Genomic DNA, 26,799 nt, shown 5'->3' on the forward strand with positions numbered 1-26,799 from the left:
AAATTTAGTAGGTACTTATGTTTCGGTAACTTGGTAGCATGTTTTATAGGGTTACTGAGAATTAGGCAGAGGGTTGGGTCGGATATTGTTACGTTTTGCAATTTACGTACTTAAATGTTTTTCTTTAATGGTTTTATATAACTTCAAAAGAGTTATGATATTTTGAACAGTTTTTATTTTTAGTTGTATTATTACTTTCGAGACATAGTATCTCTCTAATTAATTTTAGATTTTCGGTGTCTCGCTGAATTCTATTCATGATAATGAGCTTATGAGCCTCTAGAATGGCTTGAAACTAGCCGAGTTCTTCGTCAAACATAATATGTTTTTCTTTTATATAATATTTTTATGGTAAATTTATAGTAACAAAAGTACAAATGCCGGCCTCATCTAGTTATTTAAGAGATTGAAGAGTAAAAGAGTTACATATATATATACCTATTTGCAAAAATAAATACGAGTATCATTTATCATTTACAATTACTGTCGCAGTCTAATATTTACTTACCTGACTACCAGTTCGGTTTAATGACCTTACTTCCAAAAAGGTCGGTTTGAACGTAACATCTACTTCTATTAACCGAAATTAGTAATTAAATTCTGTTATAATTTCGACAGGCAATTTGCTGGCCTGATATCAAACGGTACCCAGGCTGTGTTTGCTATCGTTAACTTCACAACTGGTACTGTCATACCAATTAACCTTTTCGGCCCAATATTATTACGCTTACACGTGAAAACAACGCACAATTGGCGTCAATAAAACTTTATAGCCACTTGGACTTTATTTTCTAAGCCATAAAGTCGGTTTCCATTCTCGTTTCAGTTGGCTGTTAAGGCATTGCGTCACTAATAAATCCAGGTAAATTACTTCCATGTACATTACCTATAAGAAAACGTAATCATAAATTGTCTTAAGGAGACGTAACCCGAAATTACTTTTCACAAAGCCATTTTGATTGAACGAACGCGTGACTTTTCAAACGTTGAATCGAACACGTTATGTAAGTATTCGAAATTTGAAATTGATGAGAGTACCTATAGCTTGATTTATTTTTATATTCAGCCATCTTGATTGGTTTGTTTTCTTTTTTATTTCTGAGAATTTTTATTTTGTTTTAATAAAATTGGAAAATCGTCGGCTTATTGCAAGAAATCATTATCTGCAAAAAATATTCAATACATTTTTAACTATAGGTACTTAGTAGACTTATTTTGACACATTCTACAAAATATACCAGATAGAAATAAATGAGTTTTTGCATTCTCTAGAATGTGTCAGTTAATGATTTCTTGCAATAAGCCGACGAAATAGAAGTGTTGTCTTATGCGAACACGAAAGTCAGTAAAATACGGTACTTTATATGTTTGTACCGTATTCCAGTTTCGAAATACGAGGAGTTTAGCTCAAAACTTTCTTCGTAAACTATTGGTTCGTATTTCCTTGGGTGGCGTAGTAGCATTGTTTGCGTTGATGAGGTTCTAACTTTAATTAAGTGGCAACACAAATGTTTGGCGGGTAAACAGTGAAGTTAGAAAAATACGGAGTTTAAAAACTTTGCCGCGACGTTCCATAATCTTTGTAATTAAAATCTTGTTGGACTAGATTTTTTAACAGTAATTTCAAGAGGATTTTAGCTAAGTTTTTAAAGGAAATGGATTTGAGAACGATTTGGTCGCGTGGTCGCAAGAACGACTGCCGTCGATTGCTGAGTCGGGAAAAGTATTACTGGTTTGATTTTTGGTTTGTCGAAAAAAAAAAACAGTAATAGCACGAAGTCTGGAATTGTGTCCAGTATAATGGCAATAGGCTCACCCCCTATTACATGGGACTTTATAACACAACTGGTGAATATTAACTAAATATCTTTCAGTAAAAGTGTCCACAAAATAAACGTCTAAAATCTGTTCTTACTGCTTTATTTCGCTCTGATGTTTTACCGAAGTACTTGTAGGTACGATTTACCCAAATCCTCACCGGATAACGTGTTCCACGCGCGAGATAAAATATGATTTTCGCCAAAATGTCACCTCGAAACACCAATATCCGTTGATTCCCGCAAAATTTTGTTCAGCAACGAATTTCCGTAGCCATTTTGGGTATATTGCTGTGTACTTACATAAAACTAGATTTTAGCTACGGTTTATTTTATTACTTTCATTTTGTTACTGTTTATGTTTTTGTTATGAGGTAGAAATAACTAATAGAGAGCTTATTTTATCTGTTAATTGGAAATGTCATACGATTTTTTTGGCGAACGAAACGTTGGCGCTATGATTGGTTAGTTCATTCGCGCTTGTCAATCAGTACACTTAATATGAGTTTGTTTTACGTTGAAAGCAATCAAAACGAGAGCGCGTTTGGCGCTCTGATTGGTTGATTAATTTGGACAAACCAACCAATCAGATCGTTTCGTTTTCGTTTAACGTCAAAATAAAACAAAACTACTACAAAATCGTACTAAGGTTACACATTTGAGAATGATCTGCGGTTATTTTAAGTGAAATTATGTTATTTTGAATTAGTTTTTTCAGAGTCAAAAGGTCCTAATAGAAGATTTTCTTTACATTATAGAGACAGAAGCCATAATTTTCATTAGTTGATAATACCTATACCATTCTTTTGTTATATAAAAAACTAACTGCGTGAAAGTGTTCGACTTTATAGCGGTTTACCCTAAACATCCGTGGTAGCAACGATCCGTAGTTAAATGCAAATGTTAAACCACAGTTTCAGACAAAACCAAACAACAGATAGTGTTGTTTGGTGTTAGTTTGTTTTTGTTTAAACAACTTTCGTGAGGAGGACTGTTGTCGTTTAGATGTGCAAGGGAGTAGAAGGAACTACATATATATATGTATTTATTATAAGTCCTTTCTTGGGCCTTGGGAGTGTCAGACTCCTACTGACTACAAACCACCCCGTTCCTACTCCTGCTTTTCGAGCCGGAGCCCCGGTAAACCCGCTAGGTAATCCGCAGCTCCGGATCAGGCTTTAGCCCTACCCCATCTGTAGTGGTCTGATTTCTAATTATTATGTACCTACCTACTTATTATAATTATGATTGTAATTTTGACTATTCAATAGTCCGACAGAAAATACTTTTTTGCACTTTCTAATAATTTTTGTTCATAATTTTAAAATATGTATATCTTCTTCCACAGGTGCTGGGCTCTGACACAGAATGGCACTTCGCGCACCGCGGCCTGCCGCACGCGCGCCCGCGCCGCTCCATCGCACACACGCGCATGCTCAAGCAACACCCACTTGTAAGTCTTTATATTTTAACATGTAACTTATTAAGCCATATTAAATAGACACGGGCAATTTTTCCGCTTCAGAAAATAAACAATAGACACACATAGGCAACATGTGACAGAATGACCGAGGAAACAACACAAACATAAAATTATTCAATTCGAACCAGTTGTTCTGGAGATTTGCAAGTTTAAACAAACAAACTAGATCTTCAGCTTTACATATTAAATAAGTTAAATGCCTCGCAATTGAGACTTCATCATTATCGTTGAGTGAGTGAGGTTACCAGAGGCCTAATTATCCCCCTACCTAATTCCCGATTCCTCAACAACTCTTAAATTCGTAACTCCCAAAACACCGGCAACGTACATATAACACCTCTGGTGTTTCAAGTGTTCATTGATGGCGGCGATTGCTTACCATCAGTTGATCCGTCAGCCCATATACCAGCTTATACAAGTACCATTAAAAATAAACGCTAGTCACCTTTAAATAACTAGGATAACAGACTATAAAGCTAGCATGACGCCACTCTGAACTCACACACAATTTTCATCACGTCACTTACCTACTTCTTTGCGAACCAACAAGAGATTATACCCATTAAGCTAATAGACTGGAAAGGTAATAAAAAGAAAACTTTTATAAAACTGTATCGGATTAGTGACGTAATTAGGTCGGCCATATTATGTCCACGTCATTAACTCGATAGCGCCTTGAAAATGTCTTAAGAAAATGGTCTGTTTTATAAGCTTTTAGTTCAAGTCGTCTGTGTTGGTAAATAGAAATTGAGGCTTGATGTTATAGGAAGATTTTTGAGGTTTTAATATTGTCTTTTTGATTGAGTGATGGAATAATTAGGTACACAGCTATTCATATTTTTTATGATATAAGACGGTAAACGAGCCGATCACTTGATGGTAAGCAATCGCCACCGCCTATGGACACCCGAAACACTAGAGGCATACTTGGAACGCCTCGCCTCAGGTTACTGGCCTTTTGATGGTTATTAATTGTTAAGGCTTGTTGGGGAATCGGGGATTGGGAAGGAGGGGTAATTATGTAAGGCAACCCGCCATACGGAAGCGATTAATGCTCAAACCTTTTCCATGTGGGAAGAGGCCTTTGGTCAGTAGTGGCTACTTATAGGCTGCTAATGTGTGATGTGAGCTATACGTTTATACATTAGACACTTTCTTGTACTTTTTTTTTTGACGTAGATTGACGTCACATTTGTTTCTATTCACACAGATAAACTCAGAATCTCATACATAGTACAATACACATACACTTTATAGACCTCAACAGAGAGAGTACCGTATCTAATCTATAAAACAGTGAACATATTATCATAAACCGGTATTATGTCGTCTTCCAAAACCTCCTTATTTTTGAAGTTGCTTAAAAATATGTTAATAGCGCTTATCCTGGCCTAAAAAAGACGCTGTTCTCAGCAGTTATGCTTATAAGTATAAGAAAAACGAAGCACCTGTATCAAAGTATAATACAAAAAACCGCTTGTAAGTGGTTTTCAGGCTTATTGTCCATCGTGCCACTTCAAGGACCACAGTTATGAAAATTGGTCCTTTCCGTACCCTTACTTCTAATATAGCCACACTAATTTGAACTCTCAAGGCATAATTTTATGAAACATTTCTCTTTGAATTATAAAGAGGGGCATTCCAAAAGGTATATTGTTCTCTTTAAAGATGTATTGAATGGTGCTTTGAGAAAAATTGGGAGAAACCAGATTGATGTCAAATACGATTGCCTGATCCGGACCTGCGGACTACCTAGCGGGTTTACCGGGGCTCCGACACAGCTCCGGCGAAAAGCAGGAGTAGGAACAAGATGGTTTTTAGTCAGTAAGAGTCACACACTCCCTCTCGCCTCACCCAAGACGGGAGAAGTCTTTGAAAGATTTCCCCCCTTAAAAAAATACCTTGACGACAGTCGTAAGAAGGTTAATTAAGTATTGTTATATAACCAATTACTTTCTCCCGTAGCTGTAAAACAAAGGGAATGGGTAATCCTTTGTAAGAGGAGCTATAAAACACTTCTCGACATAAAATAACTATTACTTAATGGCAACGAGTGAGGTAAAGTAGTTAAGTATTCATTAAAAGCTATTTCTTTTCAAGGTTTTATGAAATTGCTTTTTCTAATACAATATCACACTCTTTATTCATTGAAAGGGTAGGCAGAGGTTTGGATGTTATGGGTATGTATGTCTGACATTCAGTTTCCGCGATATCACAACGCACTAATATTATAAATGTGAAAGTTTGTTTGTTTGGATATTTGGATGTTTGTCTTTTAATAACGCTGAAACTACTAAATGGATTTTGAGATATACAGACAGGGTATGAGGTGACTTGGGTGAAACGATGGCAAAATCGCTGGCAGAAGCTAGTTACAGATAAAATCTAAAATAGTTCAAATCATTGGGCCCGAAATACAACAATCACCTCAACTTGAGAACCAAACCAATAACTCCGAGCTTAGTAACCACTTGACCAACATGAGCACATGACCTTAATCTAAAAAATATGTACCAAAAATAAACCCTAACGTTTTAAGCTAAACATTTTTGCGTCGCTCTCAAAAGGACCAAAACCGCTGTTTCATACATTTGGAATTCTGTGTGTAAAGCTACTTTATAACATATTCACTTTGGCCGGACCAAAGTGGAATGGGACTAGAAATGTTCTAGGTAGTTTACGGTTCACATTTAATTTAAATTTTGCTAGTAAAGTTACGTACATAGCTTTTATTAGCATTTTCGTTGAGTTTAGTAGATTAACTTTGTGTTTCTACATATTTTTTGCAATGTACCTCATATCCATATTATGTTTGCTAACTGTTTGACGAGGAACTCGACTAGTTTCAAGCCATGCTAGAGGCTCGTGTTCAAGAGCAGTATTCTGCGACACACGACGCGGTAATTGTCACGTTGCTACTGTACAACATATGGCGTTATTTGTAAATTTTATACAATAGGCATTGTTTGCCATGTAAACCAAACACAGATGAATCAGAAAAAAAAGTCCTTTCTGTGTGTTTTTAAGGGTGGAAAAACACCTTTTTGTGTTAGATAGCATAGTCAACTTATCAAGAAAGGCTACAAAACACCAATTTGCGATGAATAAGAGTGGAACCAGAACAGTGTGTGTAAAAAATACACTTATAAGTAGTAAAATATGTATATTTTTTACACACAGGATATCTAAAACCAACAAAATAACAAAAGCTGAAAATCCGTCATTGACTATAATACATAAAGAATGATAGATTGGACAGTCCGTGAGTTAGTTGATACCGCACCGCCCATTTATCATGTTTAATCCTCTCACAGATTGTGTACGTGGTGCCATCTGTTGACATATGACGTTAGATTTATTGTGCCACAGATTATAATACTAATTTGTGACGTGACAAGTTATAACCGAACCGATTTTGGCGACTATGTCCGTGTGTAGTGTATATTCAAGTTAATATTTAGGACTTACTATGGTCGTGGTTTGGATCGTTTTATTTTAAGACTCTTTAACCTATTAAAATTGGCGTTAATCAAAGTTTAAAAAGTGAAACCACACTAGGTTTTTCTCCTATGTCGTGGGTATGTTTACAAACACACCATAGGTTGACACCTGTGTCCAGTCAGGACCCGAAACATCTTATCACACAATGTGTGAACCAAAAATTGTTGTTTCGGGTCCGTGTGGGAATTGCGCCGTGCTTGAATTGCGCATTGAAGTGCGGGAATAGTTTCGTGCGGGAACAGCTCCGTGCGGGAATTGCTCCATGCGGGAACAGCTCCATGCGGGAACATCTCCGTGCGGAAATAGTTTCGTGCGGGAATAGTTCCGTGCAAGAATAGTTCCGTGCGAGAATAGTTCCGTACGAGAATAGTTCCGTGCAGGAACAGTTCCGTGCGGGAACAGCTCCGTGCGGGAATAGTTCCGTGCGGGAATAATTCCGTTCGGGATTAATTTTTTGCGGGAATACTTACGTGCGGGAATAGTTCCGTGCGGGAACAGCTCCGTGCAGGAACAGCTCCGTGCGGGAATAGTTCCGTGCGGGAACAGGTCCGTGCGGGAATTGCTCCGTGTGGGAATAATTCCGTGCGGGAACAGCTCCTTGCGGGAATTGCGCCGTGCGGGAATGGTTGCGTGCGGGAATAGTTTTGTGCAGGAATTGCTCCGTGCGGGAATAGTTCCGTGCGGGAATAGTTCCGTGCGGGAATAGCTCCGTGCGGGAATAGTTCCGTGCGGGAATTGCTCCGTGCGGGAACAGCTCCGTGCGGGAATAATTCCGTGCGGGAACAGCTCCGTGCGGGAATAGTTCCGTGCGGGAATTGCTCCGTGCGGGAATAGCTCCGTGCGGGAATTGTTCCGTGCGGGAATTGCTCCGTGCGGGAATCGAAACCGCTAGTTGCCCAGTCACCACGCCAACCGTGCAGTCGTACGTTATAAGTTTAATTTTTAAATACTATTCTATTAAATAATATTACATTTTATACTAATAATGTAAACCCCTGTCTGTTTCAAGCCTGTTAATAAATCTATAGATACGCATCGATTGCTCTAATCAATTGAAACCTTACTGGTTTGAATTTACCAATTTGACAGCCAAATAGATATTAATGATTAACAGAACCTTCTAATTCATTATGTAAGCTGTTCAACCCTAGTCTGTAACTCACTGATCTTTTACCAAACGTCTATAATTGGCAGGCCCCGTCAACCGCATAAATTACGTTTTAAATTGCGAAACGAACGAACGAACTTTTTCCCAAATTTCGACATCGCAAACTTTTTCCAGTATTAATTTTGGAGTTGGAGCCGAACCAACTTTTCGACATTCGCTCAAAATCTCGCATTTGGAAATTAAGAATTGTGCCTACGTAAGGTTGAAGAGATTTTTTTTGGGTGTGTAATAAAATTAATGTTATAGAAAGAAAACTACAGATTATGGGCTTGTAGGGTTTTGTCATAAAAGTACGCATTACGAATACTTAGTATGACGATTCCTGAAATGACACAATTCCTACCAACCCTATTATGAAGAGTATGATCTACATACCAAAGATCTGATTCCCAACCCGGAGCTGCGGACAGCTTACCATACGAGGACCCCGGCTCGAAGCAGGAGTAGGATCAAGGGGTATTTTAGTCAGTAAGAGTCTGATTGTCCCTTTTACTTCAATTAAGGTGAAAAGAGTCATTGGATGATTCCCCCCCCCCTTAAAAACCCTTTAAACAAAACCAAATGTAATAAAAAGTACACCAACCAACCATATACCACCAACAAATAAATAAAATACCTACATACAGCCACAACCGAATACAACAAAGGGCAAAATATATGTGTACATTGAAAATATCGGCATATTGAAATGTTTACATGTCCCCCAACCTTCGCCGGAGAGCTCTCAGTTTACCGAAACTCTTATTGTATGTAGATTACGTAACAATGTGTGCGAAGTATTCACGTGTACTGTGACAAAGGACTAAGGCTGTGTTCATATGGAAGTATTTTTTCCTTTTTTTAATCAGAAATTATATTGTTGTCGGTTTTTATGTAGATTGGATTTGGGGCCTGAAATGTGTAGTTTTGTGTACTCTCTAGAGCTGCAGACAACTTAACCAGTTGTTGACTGCACGGTTGGCGCAGTGGCTGGGCAAGTGGCTGTTAAGCAACCTTAATATTAGTTCAATTCCATTACTTTTGTGATCCACAGATTGTTGTTCCGGGTTTGGGTGTCATGTGTATTGGAAATTGTATGTCTGTAAACACACCCACGACATTGGAGAAAATCTTAGTGTGGGACAATGTTTGAAAAAAAAGGTATCCCTGTTTCGGCTCGAAGCAATAGTAGCACGGAGGCGGATTTTAGTCAATAAGGATCTGACCCTCTCTCGCGCCTCACCCAAAAGGCCGTCTGAAGCTTTATAATAAACACAGCCTTACACAGTCACGTATTCACATACGTTAGAAGTTCTCTAAACGGTGGTTCAGGTATGAACACAAAGACCGCATTACAAGCCCGTTCAATATGTGTCATGTATGGATTCCATATTTATTTGATCATAGCTACCATAATGGGTTATAGTTTTCCATTTGTAGGTTAGAAAATACAATATATTGTTGTATTTGGAGTAGATTTTATGTGTGTTTTGGTTGAGTACTTCCTGAAATTATGTATATGTATGAGATATTTATTTGTGTAAATAAAATGGTGATTTATTAGTATTGGGGTGGTTAGTAAAGATGACATGTTAGGGTTAGTTAAGGTACTTAATAATTTGTCTAGCACTAGACTCTAGTCTAGAGTCTAGTGCAGACAAAGATATTGACATAGCATTATATTTTTCCTGTTTATTTTGTTTTAACTTGGTTTGGTGGCCACACACTTGGTGTTTTTCCTGTGTCGTGGTTGCGTTTACAAACGTACAAGTTCACTTACACATGACACCCAGACTGGATGCAACAATTTGTGGATCACTCGAAGAGTTGCTTCGTGCGGAAATCGAACCCGCTATACGTCTACTTGGCAGTCGGTTACCCAACCACCGAGCACAAACCGTATAGTTATCAGTCATCAATCAACGATATTTATTTCTCACTCACAAACACTAACTCATAACTAAATCGTAACCAGATTCGACCACAAACCAATATTTTACATGGACTAGATATTCAAAACCCTCTAAAGATAAACCAGAACCTTTTTCTAAGAGAAAATTCATGAAATAACTTATGAGAATCCTTCATGAAGGTTAAGGAATAACAGGCGATGTTTTATTTAATATTAAAATGAGAGTACTTGGAAGTTTAGTTTATTATTTTGAGGTTAGGGCGGTCTAGCTTCAGTCTGGTGTTGCTAGGCGAATATTTATATTGTTGGCATGACTACTAATAATACTGATCTTTATTTAAATTGTTTTTTTTAGTGAATTGTATTATTATGGTAGAATGGAGGATTTTCCAGACTCAGCTTCCGTCTAGAAGTGTATTATTCCTAAGACAAACTAGGCAAGTACTTGATGCCAGGTTACAGAGAGGCGCTGCGCACAAACTGGCGGCGGCACTAAAAATATTTAGGGGCACTTATGATGTGCTTGTCTAGAATGCTCTATAAGTTTAATCCGCCTCTACTTACGTTATAATAAAGTATTTAAAGTTTCCTTTTTTATGGCATAAGTCGGTAAGCGAGCAGACGTATCGTAGACCTGAAAGTAAATTTCCGCCGCCTATGGATACCCAAAACACCAGAGGCGTTACAAGTGCGTTGCTGGCCTTTTGAGGTTAGGAATTGAAGGGTTGTTTCGCTTCGGTTTCGGTTTTCTGTGAGACCGTGTTATCAATCTGGTCAAGCCAGCCCATAAGTGCCGAACCCGGCTCTCCTGCCCTTAAATCCTATGTAATTTGCAATGTATTTGTGATATTTCTGGGCTGGGGTGGTATATACTTACTTAGTAAAAAAAAGTATCACAGTTTCGTCCGAACGTTCATGATAGCATAATAATGCAAAATAGAATCTTTCACAGCAAAACCAGAAAATATACACACAGCATTGTGAAATAACCTTTATTGATATAAGCATAAAATATATTAAACATTTCCATCACATAAAGCCATTATTTACAAGCTATAACATGTGTTTTATGATTTTATTCATGACTGCATCGCCTTGGAATATCAACGAGACGATTTCAACGCGAAACTGTGATCGTCGACAATTTTCCAACACCCTTTATGTGGCGCGAGCGATTGACGTGTTGACATTTTTTTTGCTAGTGTTGTAGACACGTCGGTGTTGAATGTTTTTGATTTTAATTCAGCGAAATCTTGTTAAAACGAAATGTCGTTCCAAACCTTTGAAAAGGTCGAACAATGTTTATTTTTTGAGTCACTTTTTTTATTATATTGGCAATTTTGACTGCACGGTTGGTGCTGTTGCTGGACAACTGGCTGACGTGGAATGTGTAGCGGGTTCGGGCGGGTGAGCAACTCTTTGTGTGATACACAAATTGTGGCTTCAGGTCTGGCTGCCATGTTGTATGCTTGTAAAGGACATAGACAAAAACCAACGTTTTTTCAAACCTTTACGTGGTTCGAGCTAGTGGCGGCCATGTCGATATTTTTCTTAGGTGTTGTCGACACGTCCACTTTTTTAAAATAAATTATGTTGAACATTTTTATCAAGAAAAAGTGTTTCTCTTTTATCTATTGTATGTAGGTTTTTATATTAAATGTCGATTGCATTGTATTCGTTCTATATTACCGATTTTGTTTGAACAATATTAGGATTTTAGTTGAGTCAGAAAATATGAAAAATTACTAATGTCTTGATTGTAAATATTTATGGAAATTGTCAATAAATGCATATTAAAGTGTTACAATTACTCAGCTATTTCACTTCAAACATTTCTCACATTCATTAAATCAAATACCCGAAAGTTTTCAAGGTCGAAATTGGTTTGACCCTTTCTATAAATAATTGAAGTACCTACTTCTAAGTGTCACTAACCGAATAAAAACTAATTGAACTTGTCAAAGGAATGTCGAACTTGTGAACTTTGGATTATTTTAATGGACATAGTGAATTAAAACAGTTTTGAATAGGTTTTAGATTTATTACAGTTTAGTTAGTCTAAGGAAAATGGTAGAGAATCTAATTTATTCTATTTTGTTAATAAATCTTCGTTAGTTATTTAAGAACAGAGCAAACCTAATTTGTTAAATTGAAAAAACAAATAAATCCTTAATATTTTTTGGGTCGGTTAATATATAAGGGAACCCTTCCTCAGTGTGAAAAATACTCCAAAATTGATTCAGCCAAACGCGAGATAATCACGCTCAAACATACATACAGGTCAAACAGAACACTCCTTCTTTTGAAGTCGGTTACAAAGACAGACTTTATTTTTTGTTCGTTGTAGATAAAAACTGTATATAAATAAAAGATAAAAAACGCCTATATACTGTATATATAAAAGCAGCAGCTTGTTTCTCCCGCGTCAAATATATTCTGTGTTCAAAATAGAATAGAAGTTTCGACTGTTAACACGACAGGCGATTGACGGCTGTGACAATTACAAACTCGAATACAGAAACGGGAACAATTTATCGAAATCTACTCGTAGTACGTTGGTATATAACCTTCAAGTTTTATATAAGTCGATACCAATAAGTAGGCGATAAACTGGTCTAAGTCAAGTTCGAAGCACTTATTTCAATATTAAAACGGTGAAGTTGACTTGTCTATTTAGATTTTTTACAAATGAGTAGATGGATCGCCTGATAGCTAGCAATCGATGCTGCCCAGTGCCTAGGGACACCCGCAACACCGAGTTACAAGTGCGTTATCGTCATTTTAAAAGTAGGGATTTGAGGTCTGAGGTTTGGGGTTGAGAGTGATGATTAGAGATTGAAGATTGGAGATTGGGGATTGGGGATTGGGGATTGGGGATGGGGGTTGGGGTTGGGAATTGCGAAGTTGGGGTTGGGATTGGGATTGGGATTGGCGATTGTGAACAATCTATGAGCAAAATGTAGATTTAGGAAATGTGGTGTGTAATACATACAATACAATAGGAGGAATTATATAGGTAATATGAGTTTAAGTAGGTATACACAGGTAGTATATGGTAGACGTTGACCTTAATACTACAAATATTCTGAGATTACCATTAATCCAACTTTAACCTATCAATAGAAAAACATCCAATTATCTACAAAAACATTCACAAACACAAAAATATCGACAAACATATTTATTAAAGGATCGCAATAACTATCACGGTTGCTATGACAACGGCAAAAGTTTTCCATAAGTAAGTGAGCGAATAAATAAATATAGGTACGAAAATATTATATATTATTATGTCAGAGGCTTTATTGTGTTATAATGTGGACATTGTATTCAGTGGCACGTGCCAGGTTATATTTGGGTCAAGTTGAGGGGCACATTAATCAGTTTTCCCTAAACCCATTTATCTTCGAGGTGGCGTCAGTCGAATACTAATCGCTAACAACCTCTAAGAATGTTTCCGTAAGATTTGGACCTTATTAAATAATCTTAATACTATAAATTTTGCAAGAATTTAATATAAGAACCGATTTATCTTAATCTGTAGTTCACATATTTGGATAAATTGTTGGTTTTATTACTTTGTAGGTTCTATTTTGGTGTATAAAGAAAGTAGGATTATTTTTTGTTATTAAACAACTCGGCAATTTTATCTCTTTGTGTAGATTCTCGTAGACTTCGTAGCAATTCGTAGCGCGTAGCTCGTAGCGTTCGTAGCGCGTAGCAACCAGTTCGTATGTCGTGTATAATATGAATTGTTAACATGATTACGTTAATTATCAGTGTGGTTGTTTGTGTGTTCAATTGGAGTTTCATGTAATATTATGTAAAGTGCTTCTGTATACGGAGTATGTTTACTGTTGGTAATTTTATTGAGTGATAGTTGTAACTGCCTCGTTAGTCAAGTGGTCGCAAGTATGACTGCCTGCTACTACGTCTTGGGTTCGATTCCTGGGTCGGGCAAACTATTGCTGGGCTTTTTTCGGCTTTTCGAAAATTTCTCAGTAGTTGCACGGACTCTGGAATTGTGCTCAATGTATGGCAATGATCAAGTGTGTGTGTATGTGTGTGTAATGGCAGTTTTCAGCTACCGCAGCTCTGCCTACCCTTTCGGGGATGACATAGGTGATTAGAAACAAAAATACACCAGCCAAACGACATAAATAAAACCACACTGATTCATTTTTAAAAGCAAACGAAACCTCTCCGAGTATTGATCCGAAGTTTTGAACGAGTTTTCAACAAAAGTGTTTTAGAAAATGTACTCAGCGCGGCCAAAAGGGTCCCTTTGGGTAAAATCAATATAAAAAGTTCGTTCACTACTGTAGATTCGCAGAACCAGCACTTTGGGGGCTCTTTGTCGTTTTATTCTTCATGTAAAGTGGGGATTTTCAGCTCTGAAGAGCTTTCAGTTGTCGGGAACATATGCTGCGTTGGAACTAAACTGTGTTTCAGTCTGAAAGTTATTTGTGAGTGTACGAGCTGAATTTTAAAGTGAATGCTTTCTGACCATGTTATACTGTCTTGCTTTTTATTTGGATAGAGTTACTGATTTCAATTTTTAGTGTAGAGTTGACATTTTCACGTGGAACATTATTGCTAGTACTGCTGCATACTTGGCACAGTAGTTGAGTGACCAGCTGCTGTTACATGTAGTGTTACGTTATGAGTTAAGATTCGTTCTCACAAAGTTGAAGTAATCGAAACAATGTAACCAAGAATTGTATTGTGAATCTGATTGAAAAGAGTAACCTATGGAGTTTCTTGCTCGTTCTTCTCCATAGGAATCTACACTTTGGAACGAGCAAATAGTTTCACTAGAGGACTGACGTTATTAATATTATTATATTTGGTTTGACGTTCAAAAGTGCCTTCCAGGTCTATTTGAAATAAATGATTTTGACTTTGACTTTAACGTAACTCTACTCGTAATCTAGCGTGGGAATCTAATCGTAACTTATTACGAGTTAGATTTCCACGCTGGCCAAAAAGTGATAATGGCATTTTCTGAGTAAAATTACCATTATTAATCCAGAGTCAGGAAGTTGGGCGGAGTTTCACCCCCGTGCCTCGGAAAGCACGAAGCAATTAATTTATATTTCACTGATTACGCGAATTATTTGCTATAGGAGCATTGCTAAAACAAAAGATGTAACAAAAGCTTTAAACCCGGCAAGATTATGAAAGCAAACAATCTTAGAAATATAAATCCATATATTTTACGAATATTACTTTAGTTTGTTTTGTTTAACAGCATTTAAGTTAGCATCAGATTTAAGAACTACGCATTTACTCGAGCAACTAAATATTTAAATACTGAGATACAAAATATGACAAGTTATTTGTTTAAACATTGAAGACAAAAGTCGTGTTACAATTTCAGGAAGTTGGGAAAGGTCCGTGATATATTTTCCTGAAAACTAGTTCAAGTGCCTGAAAGTCTCTAAGTTTCACGTGAAACGTTATTAATTTTGTTTCGCTTTGTGTTGCTTTGCTTGTAGTTTACAAACTCGTGTAAAATATTGTTAATTTTAAGTTTTGCTTGTCTACTTGTATAGTTTTCTTGTGTTGGGTTTCTTGTTGCTTTAAAATTTATTGTCTACTAGATTCTGCAAGCGGCATCACCCGCGTACCCGTGGTATAAAAAGTATTCTGTCTCCCAAGTCTGGATACTAAATATCATCAAAATCCGTACATTAGCTTCATTGTGACTGATGGACAAATTATCCAAACACACAAATATATTTATGTATCGTCACGCATTTTATCCCAGAAGAGGTAGGCAGAGGTACACATTACGGCACGTAATGCCAGTGAAAATGTACACCCACTTTTCACTATTTATGTTTATAAGTCCCATGTAATAGGGGGTGAGCCTGTTGCTATATACTGGACACAATTCTAGACTCCGTACTATTGAAAAATGATCGAAATACCGAATAAAGACAAAATTTTAAGAAATGAAATTGGTTTTAACAAAACCAATTTCATACACAAAATAAAAAATATTACGCCTCTGTACTTTCCTACAACGTTACTCATATATTTAATTTCCAGTAATTTTGACTCATAATGGTGTAGGGTTAAGGTACAAAATAGGTCTAAGTAATGCTTAGAAGAAGTTATTAAAATGCCAATGTAGAATATCCTACTGCGGACTGCCTAGCAGGTTACCGGGGCTCCGGCTCGAAAAGCAGTTTGCAGCGGGGTGGTTTTTAGTTAGTAAGAGTCCGACATACCCTCTTGCCTCGTCCACGAAGAGAGAAGTAATTGGATGATTTTTTCCTCCCTTTAAAAAAACTTTACTTAGAATAATGAATAGCGCTATCAAATCATATTCAGCAAGCCTTTGTTTTTTATTTTTATTTCAGCTAAGATGTGACAGAATAATATAATTACTGGGTTATGTGTCTTGTGTCATACACATAATGCAAAATATAATTAATTCCTTAGAAGTTTAGAGAAAGGATCTACAATCCCATTCTAACTATATAACAAGCCAAAAACGTCCAATCCCTAAACCTAAACCCTAAAAAATACAACTTCGACGATGACATTCAATTCTCTTTTTATCCACAGGTTCACACAGCAGTACAACAGACCGGTTTTAAAAGAGTAAAGAGGGGATTTCGCCCCTTAAGGCTACCGGAACCTGCGCCAGTGCCCGCAGCCGAGCCCCGTGACCCCTATTTCCCCCTACAATGGTACTTGAAGAATACTGGACAAAATGGGGGGAAACCTAAACTGGATTTGAACGTGGAAGCCGCCTGGGCTCAAGGGTATACGGGGGTGAATGTCACAACTGCTATTATGGATGATGGTAAGTTGAATATTATTTTCTTTAAGTATATTGTACACTAGACGACCTATATCAGTTTACTATTTCAGCTCCATCTGCCGACTCTTCTTGATCGTAGCGTGATGTTTTATAGCCTATATAACCTTTCTTAATAAATGAACTACCTAACACAAAAAGATGTATTCAAATCAGACTAGTAGTTCCGGAGATTAGCGATAAGAAGAAAGAATTTAAAGGACAAACTATTAAACAGGTTTACCTAAGATAAATTGGCGATTTGTAATGTTTTTGTTTGTTTGAACAAACATGTTTGTAGGCGTATCTGAAGTTAAAGGCGAAATGAAAGTAAAAGTTCACTGGAAAATTAAAATCGAATTTGCTCTAGATATTTATATAAAAAACGTTTGATGTGACATTTGTATTTGTAATAGTTTATTTTAAGCTTTCAAAGCGAAAATTCCGAAGATGTCTACGACCATGTGTATGTTTTTTCCTAAAAATAAAACGCTAAAGAAACATTTTCAATTTAAACACAAGAGGTTCCAGAAAAAGCTAATTTACCGTCTCTCAAAACATTACTCGTGTACCTTTTTTAATGAATAATAATTAAGATGACGTAATTAAGTCGTATGACGGGATGAAAATGAATATATTAAACAGAACCGCTCCGTTTCATACATTTTTAATATAAAAATCTAAATTAATGTGACATGAAAAAAGATAATAAATTACTTTGTCGCTCATCGTTCATTTTTTTTATAAAATGTATGTTGATTGAGTGTTGGTTGTTGGGTTAGAAGTCCTGAATGAAGGCTCTCAGAAGTTCGAGGTTTAGTTCAGTAAACTACAACAAAATAGACGCAATAATAAAATATATGTGGGAGATGCTTATGCTTCGGCACGAACAGGCTCTACCGGAGTGATACCACGGCCTCACAGAAAACGGACGACTCAATGCTTGCATTGTGTTTCGTCGTTTGAGTGAGGTTATTGGAGGCCCAATTACCACCCTCCCTAGTATGAAAACCACCCTGAATCCCCAGCAATTCTCTAATGCTTAACTCCCAAAATGCCGGCAACACACTTCTAACGCTTCTGGTGTTACTGGTGTACATGGGCGGTGCTGATTGCTTACTATCAGGTGATCCGTATGTTCGTTTACCAGCTTATCCCTTAAAAAAATATATCACGCTTTTTATGTAAGTTATTTAAATTATGTTTGTTTGTTGCAGGTGTCGACTACATGCATCCAGATTTGAAGTACAATTATGTAAGTATTAGCGTGTAAAATAAATGGTTTTCTTTCGTCTTCTTTTTCTCCAAAACGAACTAACAAAAACTGCAATTAGCAATACAACACAAAAACACACACACACAACAAAACACTCGAACCGCACTTGACATATTATGTTTCGCTCCTCCACGGAGAATCTTCGCATGCTGAAAATTCATCTATAGCGGAATAAAAATTAATAATTTATTATACTGTTAATGCCTATAAAATTGTACTATAACATTATTACTTAGTCCAAACAAGCAAAATTAGTAAAAACATTTAGTTGTTCCATAAATCTCTGCTTATTACTACGTAAAAATATAGTATAGCATAATCCAGGAATATTTGAGGACCTTTCGCTAGATAATAAATTAACAACAAGTTATACATAAAACATATTTTTTTGTGAAATGGGTGCGGTCATCTATAATAAGAGTGTGTACCAAAAATCAGATTGATCTGTCGTCAGGAAAGGGGAGAAATTCCAATTACTTACTTTTGACACAAAATTACTCACTATTTTTTACGGTATATGGCAATATACCGGATATGGCCGGTATATGGCCTATTACATGGGACTTATAGAACACTTCTGCCTACCCTTCGAGGATAAAAGGCGTGACGTTGCTTATATTTGACACAAACAAACAAACTGTTCAAGCTAAATAATATCTACAATTTAAATGAAAAAAAAATCTGTACCTAAATGAAAGTACGCGTTGAATTAAACAAAGATTTTTTTAATTCGTAATATAAAGTGTTGCTTTTCATAGCTCCGTTCCACGAAATGATAAGTAAGGTTTGTTCCAAAGGTAGCATTTTAATGAATACCTTCACGGGCACTGAACATCTTTAAATATTAAAATCTCGGTGCGAAATAATACTTTCGTGTAAATAGGCGCTTTATGTTTACTTAGTGGAATGGAACCGTGTTTTTTGAAAGAAAATATTTTTCTTTAGATATTCTTTTTGAAATAGCAGTCTCTGTTTCATTGGTCGGTTACAAGTGCGATTGAAGTAAGAGATCGTTGGGTTCCTGGGTTCGAAAAAGTATTATTTGGTTTTTCGTTATCTGAAACTGTAAAAAGTTACAAGTTGAGTTGGTGAATGACACTTTTTGGAGTTTTATATCTAAAAAGTGTCATCCACGATCACCTCACCTGGTTCCTCCTTTTTAACTGACTCCCCAAAAAGGAAGAGGTTCGCAATACGGCCGGTATCGTTTTTTTCTTAGGGAGATTTACTCTCTGTTCGTTAGGTAAGCATTGTTTATTGTTCTGCTATAAGCATTTATATTAAATAAATTCTCGGAAATTCAATTATATGACTAACAATATTTTTTAAAAGTTTTTATAAAGTTCGCCTCGTTGTCCGTGAACTTGGAAATATAATTCAATTACAGTATCCTACAACTTTGTCAAATTAAGGAATACTTTTTATTTTGGAGTACTACGGAATTTTAATAAAATACATTCAGAACTTATAATTGGTCTCGTTTTGTTAAAGGAATAATTTGATTATATTTGCTCAAGGTTATTAAAAAAAATTTTACTTAGACTAGTTTTTCGTCTACGGCTTCACCTGCGTGATATGAATTGTGCCAAGTATATGATAGTAGGTTCACCCCCTGTTACATAGAACTTATAGCACAAATTGTAAAAAGTGGGTGTACTTTGTACATGTACAGTGGCATTACGTGCCGTAAAGTGCCGTAATGACTACCTCTTCAGAGAAAAAACGCATGACGATACTTATTTTTATTCACGATAATTTTTCTTTGTAAATTATTCATATATAAAACTGTCAATCATTAACAAAAATCATGCAAATTACAAAAAACATTTTTCGAGAAAAAATTACGTAATAAAAAACGTTTATATTTTTCACTTAGCAACCGATTTACAGAATTTTTATCAAAGCCCAACTTGAATAATTTCAAAGTAAATTAATCTTAATTCTGATTTAATGCTAAGCTTAACTGTGCGTACGAATTCATTAGGTTTAAGCTAGGATTATGTTTAATTACCGTTATTCACTCAATTTGGTTAAACTCTGGTCGAGGCCAACTTGAAGTTTGATGAATATGGTTCATGACTAATTTGGAACCGCGTGGATTAAGCAGAGATGTGCTATGTAGCTATGCTATGAAGATGTAATGGCTAAGCTGTGAAACTATGTGACCGTTTCCACTAATACTTAGTTATGTAGCTGTGCGAGTGAGATGTGTCGCCGGCGGAAAGTAGCTGTGCGAAGAAAATGCACAGCTCGAGTATGCGATGTTTCGATAGTAGGGAAGCCTTCAATAGCACGCATCTTTCCATAAAAATACTTATCTTAGTGGAGCCCGTTTTCACCAGTGCTAAGCTATGTGTACCAATGTATTCACAGCAACATAACTTAGCATATCTTTGGTGGAAAGGCACCCTAATGATTGCGAGGCTACAGGCTTTAGTTTTAGTAAGGGTACGGGTACGACTGATGGATACGTTTTTCGTTGTCCGACCTTTCGCGAATACCCCTCTAATTGATGATTTGAATTTGCCTATACATTTGCCAAATGTCGATTTGACTTGGTGGCTGATCTTTCTTCAACCTTTGAGTTACATTTTTGCGATTTAAATATCAATAGAACGCTGATTACTGCAAACAGTGAACTTAAATATTGTATGGACCTGAAAAAACTATCTAATATTGTTTTGATGGCTTCTTGTATATTTGAACTTCTTTCTAAATATTCTACTACATTTAGTAGTATCAGTTCGTCTCTACTCAGTCACTGAATACAATAATATTTTTAGATTTTTTCATAGTAGCATTTAGGTTTAAACTAAACAACATCTGTCTACCACTGTCTACTTTAGATCCCTTATAATACCCCGTCATATAATAAATTCAAATTGTTTAATGTTTTTATAAAACAACTCCAAATAATACGACTGTTGTTTTGTTTGCCTCGAATTGTTCAGTCGAAATAAATGTTTGTTTGGATTTTTTTAACAAAAACTTATGAAAACCGTGTCTGTTGTTTGAATGTTTTGTAGATAGGTACTTAACTGATATAATATCTTTAGAATTTGATAGTACCTCCTGGGAAGAAATCATCTCTTTGTTTCTCAGAAAGTAAATTCAAAACGACATCAAAACGTTTGTGTTGGAAATGTCAGTATCTTTTTTTAAATATGACTAATTTCTGACGTTGGCTTTGCTTGCGTTACCGAGATAAAAATAGTTCTTCATGTTATTGATAATAATCTACATATTTGTGTGTGAGCTTCTATTTGAATGGGATCAACAATAGGGATAAATATTTACAGTAACAATACAATATTTTTAGTTTTTATTCCGCTTGTAGTTGTATTTTCAGCATGCGGTGTGTAGCACCACCCTCCCGCCCGCAATTAAATGCTCACGCAACAGAGGTGCAACACAAAAACACACACACGACACGCAACAAAACACTCGACATATGTTTCGCTCCTTCACGGAGCATCTTCAGGAGTTGTCGACTCGGCGGCTCTTGCAGCACAAATGAATCGGTCCGGCAAATCGCCTCCTTATGATGCAAATCCAACAAATGATTTGTTCGCGGATGGATAGAAAATTTTGTCGGAATGCCTGTAGTACTGCGAGAGTAACTCTTGAATGCTGCTAATTCCTGTTTAATTATGTTTTAGTTATGTATGTAAGTTGCTTTAATTGGCTGTGTACCGTTGTAACTTTTGAATTAAATAAATAAATAAATAGGCGATGAATGATAATTAGTAAATTTTATCTTATAATAACTAATGTTCTTAATTTCTTTGTTGTAGAACGCAGAGGCTTCGTATGACTTCAGCAGCAACGATCCGTTTCCCTATCCTAGATATACGGACGACTGGTTTAACAGGTATGTAAACTTAAATGCAACTTTGTTATTTTATAAATAAAGTAAAAAATCCAATGAAAAACGTTGACCTATTAGAGACTGTAGTGTATATGTATCTAATTGAAAATAGTTTAAAGATTATAAGATGACCTTATTAAGATAGCAAGTTACTTCCAACTGATTGATCTGGCAATCATTGAGGCAGACTGATAAACAGTAGTGGACGTTCTGTGACTGATAATTATAATGGTTATGTTGATAAAACTAATATCAGTAGTTTATTACACATAATCTAAGTCGAATGCTTAAAAGACTATTCTTCCCCTCCCCATACTCCCCAAACCCCAGATCCACAATGCTCAAATTCCTAACCCCCAAAAGCCTAACAACGCACATGTAACTCCTCTGGCCTTACGGATGTCCACAGGCAGCGTCGATTGCTTACCATCAGGTGAACAGTCTGCTTATTCGTTTGCCATTAAAAAACTATGACCCAACCACACAAAATCCTATCTTTCTACCGACTGAATGTTAAAATGAAAACACAATAGAGCTAATTAGAGCTGTGGAGTCGAACAAACATGTGTTTATCACCAATGATTATCCCTGATTGCAACCACTATGTTACGTATTGTGACAATAATATCAAATTAATGATAAACCGGCTGAATTATTTAAATACAGACAACTGTGTGTAGCCACAGAACATTGAATGTTGAATGTTAATTTGCCGCAAAACTTTAATAACACAAATTGGTTTAGATTCAATATTATTTGTAGTTAATAATTACATTTGACAGCGTTTATTTGATATGATAAATAAAGTATGACTGTTTCGGCCCTAGGGAGAACCATGTCAAAGTAACGTGTTTATTTTATAAAATGTACCTACTGTTAGATAGAATAAATGGAATAATTACCTATCAATTTAGTCATTGAAATTGCCTCATAAGTCGACTGGTATATGACTATACTAGGAGTAGGGTTGACTAAGGGGTCGTATTAGTCTTATTCATTCATTAGTAATTACACGGAGTTCTGAATTATGCCAGCTTATTTGGTGAAAGGGTAGGCAGAGGTGCACATTACGGCACGCAAAGCCACTGTACACCCACTTTTCACAATTTACGTTATGTATGTAGGTCCCTTAGGGACCCCTCCCTGTTAGGGGGTATATTGCCATATACCGGATATTTCCGAGGCAGTTACAATCCAGAACCTACTAATTTTAATTACAAGACCAGTATTATAATTACAACATGAAAATATTCAACAAAAACTAACTATGTACATTATTATAATTAATTCCAATACAGTATTAGTTTAGGCTCCACAATTCCTACGAAAAGGTTAGAAGTTATATATCAACATAATTTCACTTTGAATACAAACAAATTGGTATTCAACACGACCGAGTTGTGAGTTAGTACGTATCCAGTGTAAACTGGATTAAATTAAGTTTGTTTTATATTACTAGGTAGTATTTACTTTTGGCTTTCCTCGTGTAGATATTTCATTTGAAGGTTGATAATAGAGATGATGATGGGGTATGAACATTAAAAATCTATTCAGTCCGTCAGTTACGTAATGAAAAAATATTAGACATGTATTTTTTTTTGGCATATACTTAATACAAATTAAGTTAAAACATTAGACACGTATTTTTTATTATCTGAGGGAAACATACTTTCGAAGATATATAAGATATATTTATATCGGTTTGGAATATCGTGTGAGGTCTTCGTAGGATTTCTAGGTATCTTTTATAGCACGTAGAAATGACGTATTTGCTCCCACACTAAAACTTTGATTCATTTTACCTATATATGTTATCTTATATGACAAAATAAAAAAAAACGTGTCTAAAATTTTTTATCACCTAACTGACGGAGTAAATAGATTATTAATTTTCATACCCTATCATCATCCCTATTGGCCAATCGAAAAGATTTTTCTAGAGATTTAAATGTTCTAACACGCATAATACCAAACTTTAACGTAGGTATTACAGAATACTTTGAAAGAGGTATATTCCCTAATACATACATCTCATACATACATAATATATAGGTACGTACATCCCAAATCCCCCTTTTCCTATCCCTGACAAAGGGTACATGTGGTCGGTGTTTGCTTTGCTCTCGTATGTCCCCTGGCAACTGTCATATTATCATAACTCCCTTGTAACTCGTATCACCTTTTACATAACCTGTCCATATTTTCCTTTATTCGTTCCCCTACCTGTTTAATGTCCATTTCTAGACATTTAAATAACATAGCACACATGCATAGCATGGATTTATAGCACGCATCTTTCCATATAAAAAACATAGCTTAGCTGAGTCGGTTTCCACCAGTGCTAAGTTATGTGTACCAATGAATATGATTGGTGGAAGTCAAACGCATCCACAGCAACGTAGCATAGCACATCTCTAGTAGAAAAGCACTTTAATCGCAACACTCAGAGTCATTTAATGGTCACTTAACCTAGTCCTTTGCAATTCTTTTTAGAACAAAATCGTGACTAAGGAATAGTTTCTAAATCTAAATACATAATTTAAAATAACAAAGCTTTTAGGGATGATTTCTAAGTAATGCCACGTTTTATTGTCGTTTGATTTAATTATAATAATTTAGCTTACTAGTACTTTGATTAAAATCAACATTTCATAGAACTTAGTCGTCTGTATGCTCGAACAAGTTTCACCGTCTCAAGCCTTCTATTTAACAACTCAAACTCATCAAGTCAGCTCTTTAAGTGAAATAGTTTGACAAATACGGAAACTTGGAATACCTGGCTTTGGAATTAATTTACTTGTAGAATATTAATGTGTCCTAAAAAGGTATTGACATGTCAACTAGTTTTATTGTTAAACAAGACTGTTTTACCGTGGTTCCAGACCGCATTTAACAGCAAAATGCAACACGGTAACATTGACACTTTGAACGCCGTGGTGGTCACCGGTGTTAATCAGGGCCGAGACCGACGTTAGCGGAGGATTTGGCTTCAACAGTTTTATATTGGCAGTCAAAGACTTAAGTAACATTTTCTGACTCAATAAAGGGGTTTATATTTTATATTTCTACTTTAAACAGATAAGACATGATGATAGTGTAGGAATTGATCTAAAACCTCACTACATATCACCAAGAGACAGTGTTAACTAAAACGCCAAAAATTTCACGTGGTTAATGAACGGCCCTTATCTTAACATGCATCAATTAAATGAATTCAATGCAATTTGTATTGCATATATTTAAACTCGTTTACTTAATTTCGGGCCAGGCCAGGTGATCATGCCTGCCGGACTTTCTGCCCAACTATTGTTCCTTGGGATTTTATATCCATGTTAATTTGCATGTAAACTTCACAAGTGCGTTGTAGGATTTTATGACGTCATCCGTTGATTTTTGCTTTTATGACGTCATCCGTTGATTTTGCTCGTTAATAGTCTATGTGTGACTTCTGTCATCTGTCACTTGTCATGTGTCGCCACATACATACCAGACGGATTTGAATTGGGAACGTAATTTGTATGACGTATCTGTCACATAAGTTTATCAAGTATTGTAACAGGCGCTTAATCCAGTCCAGACTAGACGAAGCGCCTATTTCAACACCAAGCGTAAATTAGGACAAGAGTATAATATACCCTGAGGTTAAATACCTAGCCTTAAGTCAATGTTTGAACAGTAAAATTAACTATTAACAAACCCTGGTGAATAAAAGTTTTAATCAAAATCAGTAGTCGGCAAACGATTGGTTTGGAAAACAGTTAATTTATTAGTTTTAATCGAAACTGAGAACTATAGCCAAATTGTGTATAAACAAACTTTCCAATAGGCTGACTAATTAACCTAAATGTTACAACTACGAGATTTTCTTAGAATTCATTACAAAAGCTGTGGTTGATTAGTTTTATAGACTGGAATATTTTTTGTTTACCCCGATACATAAACAATTAATTAGTTTGATATTTACTGCAAAAAGGTTTTTTGTTGAATGTAAAAGTGGAAATTTTTTGTTTTGCTAAATTTTATATTACAGCGGAATGATTTTTTGTGTGGCTATAGTGAACTAGTCAGAATAGCTGGAAAATTTTAAATGGGATTGAGGAAAGTAGTGGTCTTTGTCACTATAAGGACTATACTTGTTTAATAGAAACGTTGCCTCATGCTAAGATTTTCTGCTGTGTCGTGGGTGCTTTTACAAATATACAATTTCACATGCACATGACACTCAGACCTGAAGCAACAATTGGTGGATCACACAAAGAGCAGTAGCACGGCAGCCAGTCGTAATTTTAGACGTTTAAACATGGGTTAAAGCTTGTTAGCCATAGTTTGACGTAATAATATTATGAAATACATTAATTAATAGTAACTTTTCTTTCGCAGTCACGGTACACGATGTGCAGGGGAGGTTGCAGCGGCGAGAGACAACGGGGTGTGTGGCGTCGGAGTAGCGTACCACTCTAAAGTTGCAGGTAAGACATATAAAAAATAATTAAATCCATATTATATGTGCTTCTTGAAGAATGTAATAACTCAAGGCGATTAGTTACTAAGGCTGGTAGGTGCTGAAAAAGTCTATGGATAAAATTATAGTGTAAGATAATAGCTTCCAATGCATTATCTTAGATGACATATTCAAACACGTCTGTGTGTGAAACGTTTGCGTGTGTCTACACGCAAACATTTTCTTTTTGGAGTTTCGAGAAAACAGGTCATCACGGTGCGTCTTCTCCTATTATTAAAACTTTCAACATTAAAACATAACGTATCAAATCCTTTGAGGATATTGAAGACGCCTGCCCCATATATTTCCAATAAAGATTCCACGTTCATCGTTAAATCTAGAATCTAAAACCGTACCTATTAACCTAGTAATAAAAATAAAACAGCGTTTCTCACACTTTAGCCCCAAAGCACGTACGTAGAAGAAATGACTACGAGAAATCGTAGCACGGTTATTGGCTACGACGTAGCCGCCGTAGTAGTG

General features: G+C 36.0%; 1 protein-coding gene across 1 annotated transcript in view; it reads left to right on the forward strand.

The window, feature by feature from the left end:
- LOC118275521 (neuroendocrine convertase 2) overlaps window positions 1-26,799 on the forward strand; it is a 94,527-nt gene that overhangs the window by 41,191 nt on the left and 26,537 nt on the right. Inside the window, exons 2-6 of the mRNA XM_050695241.1 lie at window positions 3,166-3,270; window positions 16,437-16,677; window positions 17,889-17,926; window positions 21,742-21,818; window positions 26,196-26,284. Of these exons, the coding sequence (XP_050551198.1) occupies window positions 3,166-3,270; window positions 16,437-16,677; window positions 17,889-17,926; window positions 21,742-21,818; window positions 26,196-26,284 (550 nt within the window). The remainder of the gene's footprint in view (window positions 1-3,165; window positions 3,271-16,436; window positions 16,678-17,888; window positions 17,927-21,741; window positions 21,819-26,195; window positions 26,285-26,799) is intronic.

The sequence above is a fragment of the Spodoptera frugiperda genome, chromosome 8 (genome assembly GCF_023101765.2).
Source record: "Spodoptera frugiperda isolate SF20-4 chromosome 8, AGI-APGP_CSIRO_Sfru_2.0, whole genome shotgun sequence".
NCBI lineage: Eukaryota > Metazoa > Arthropoda > Insecta > Lepidoptera > Noctuidae > Spodoptera > Spodoptera frugiperda.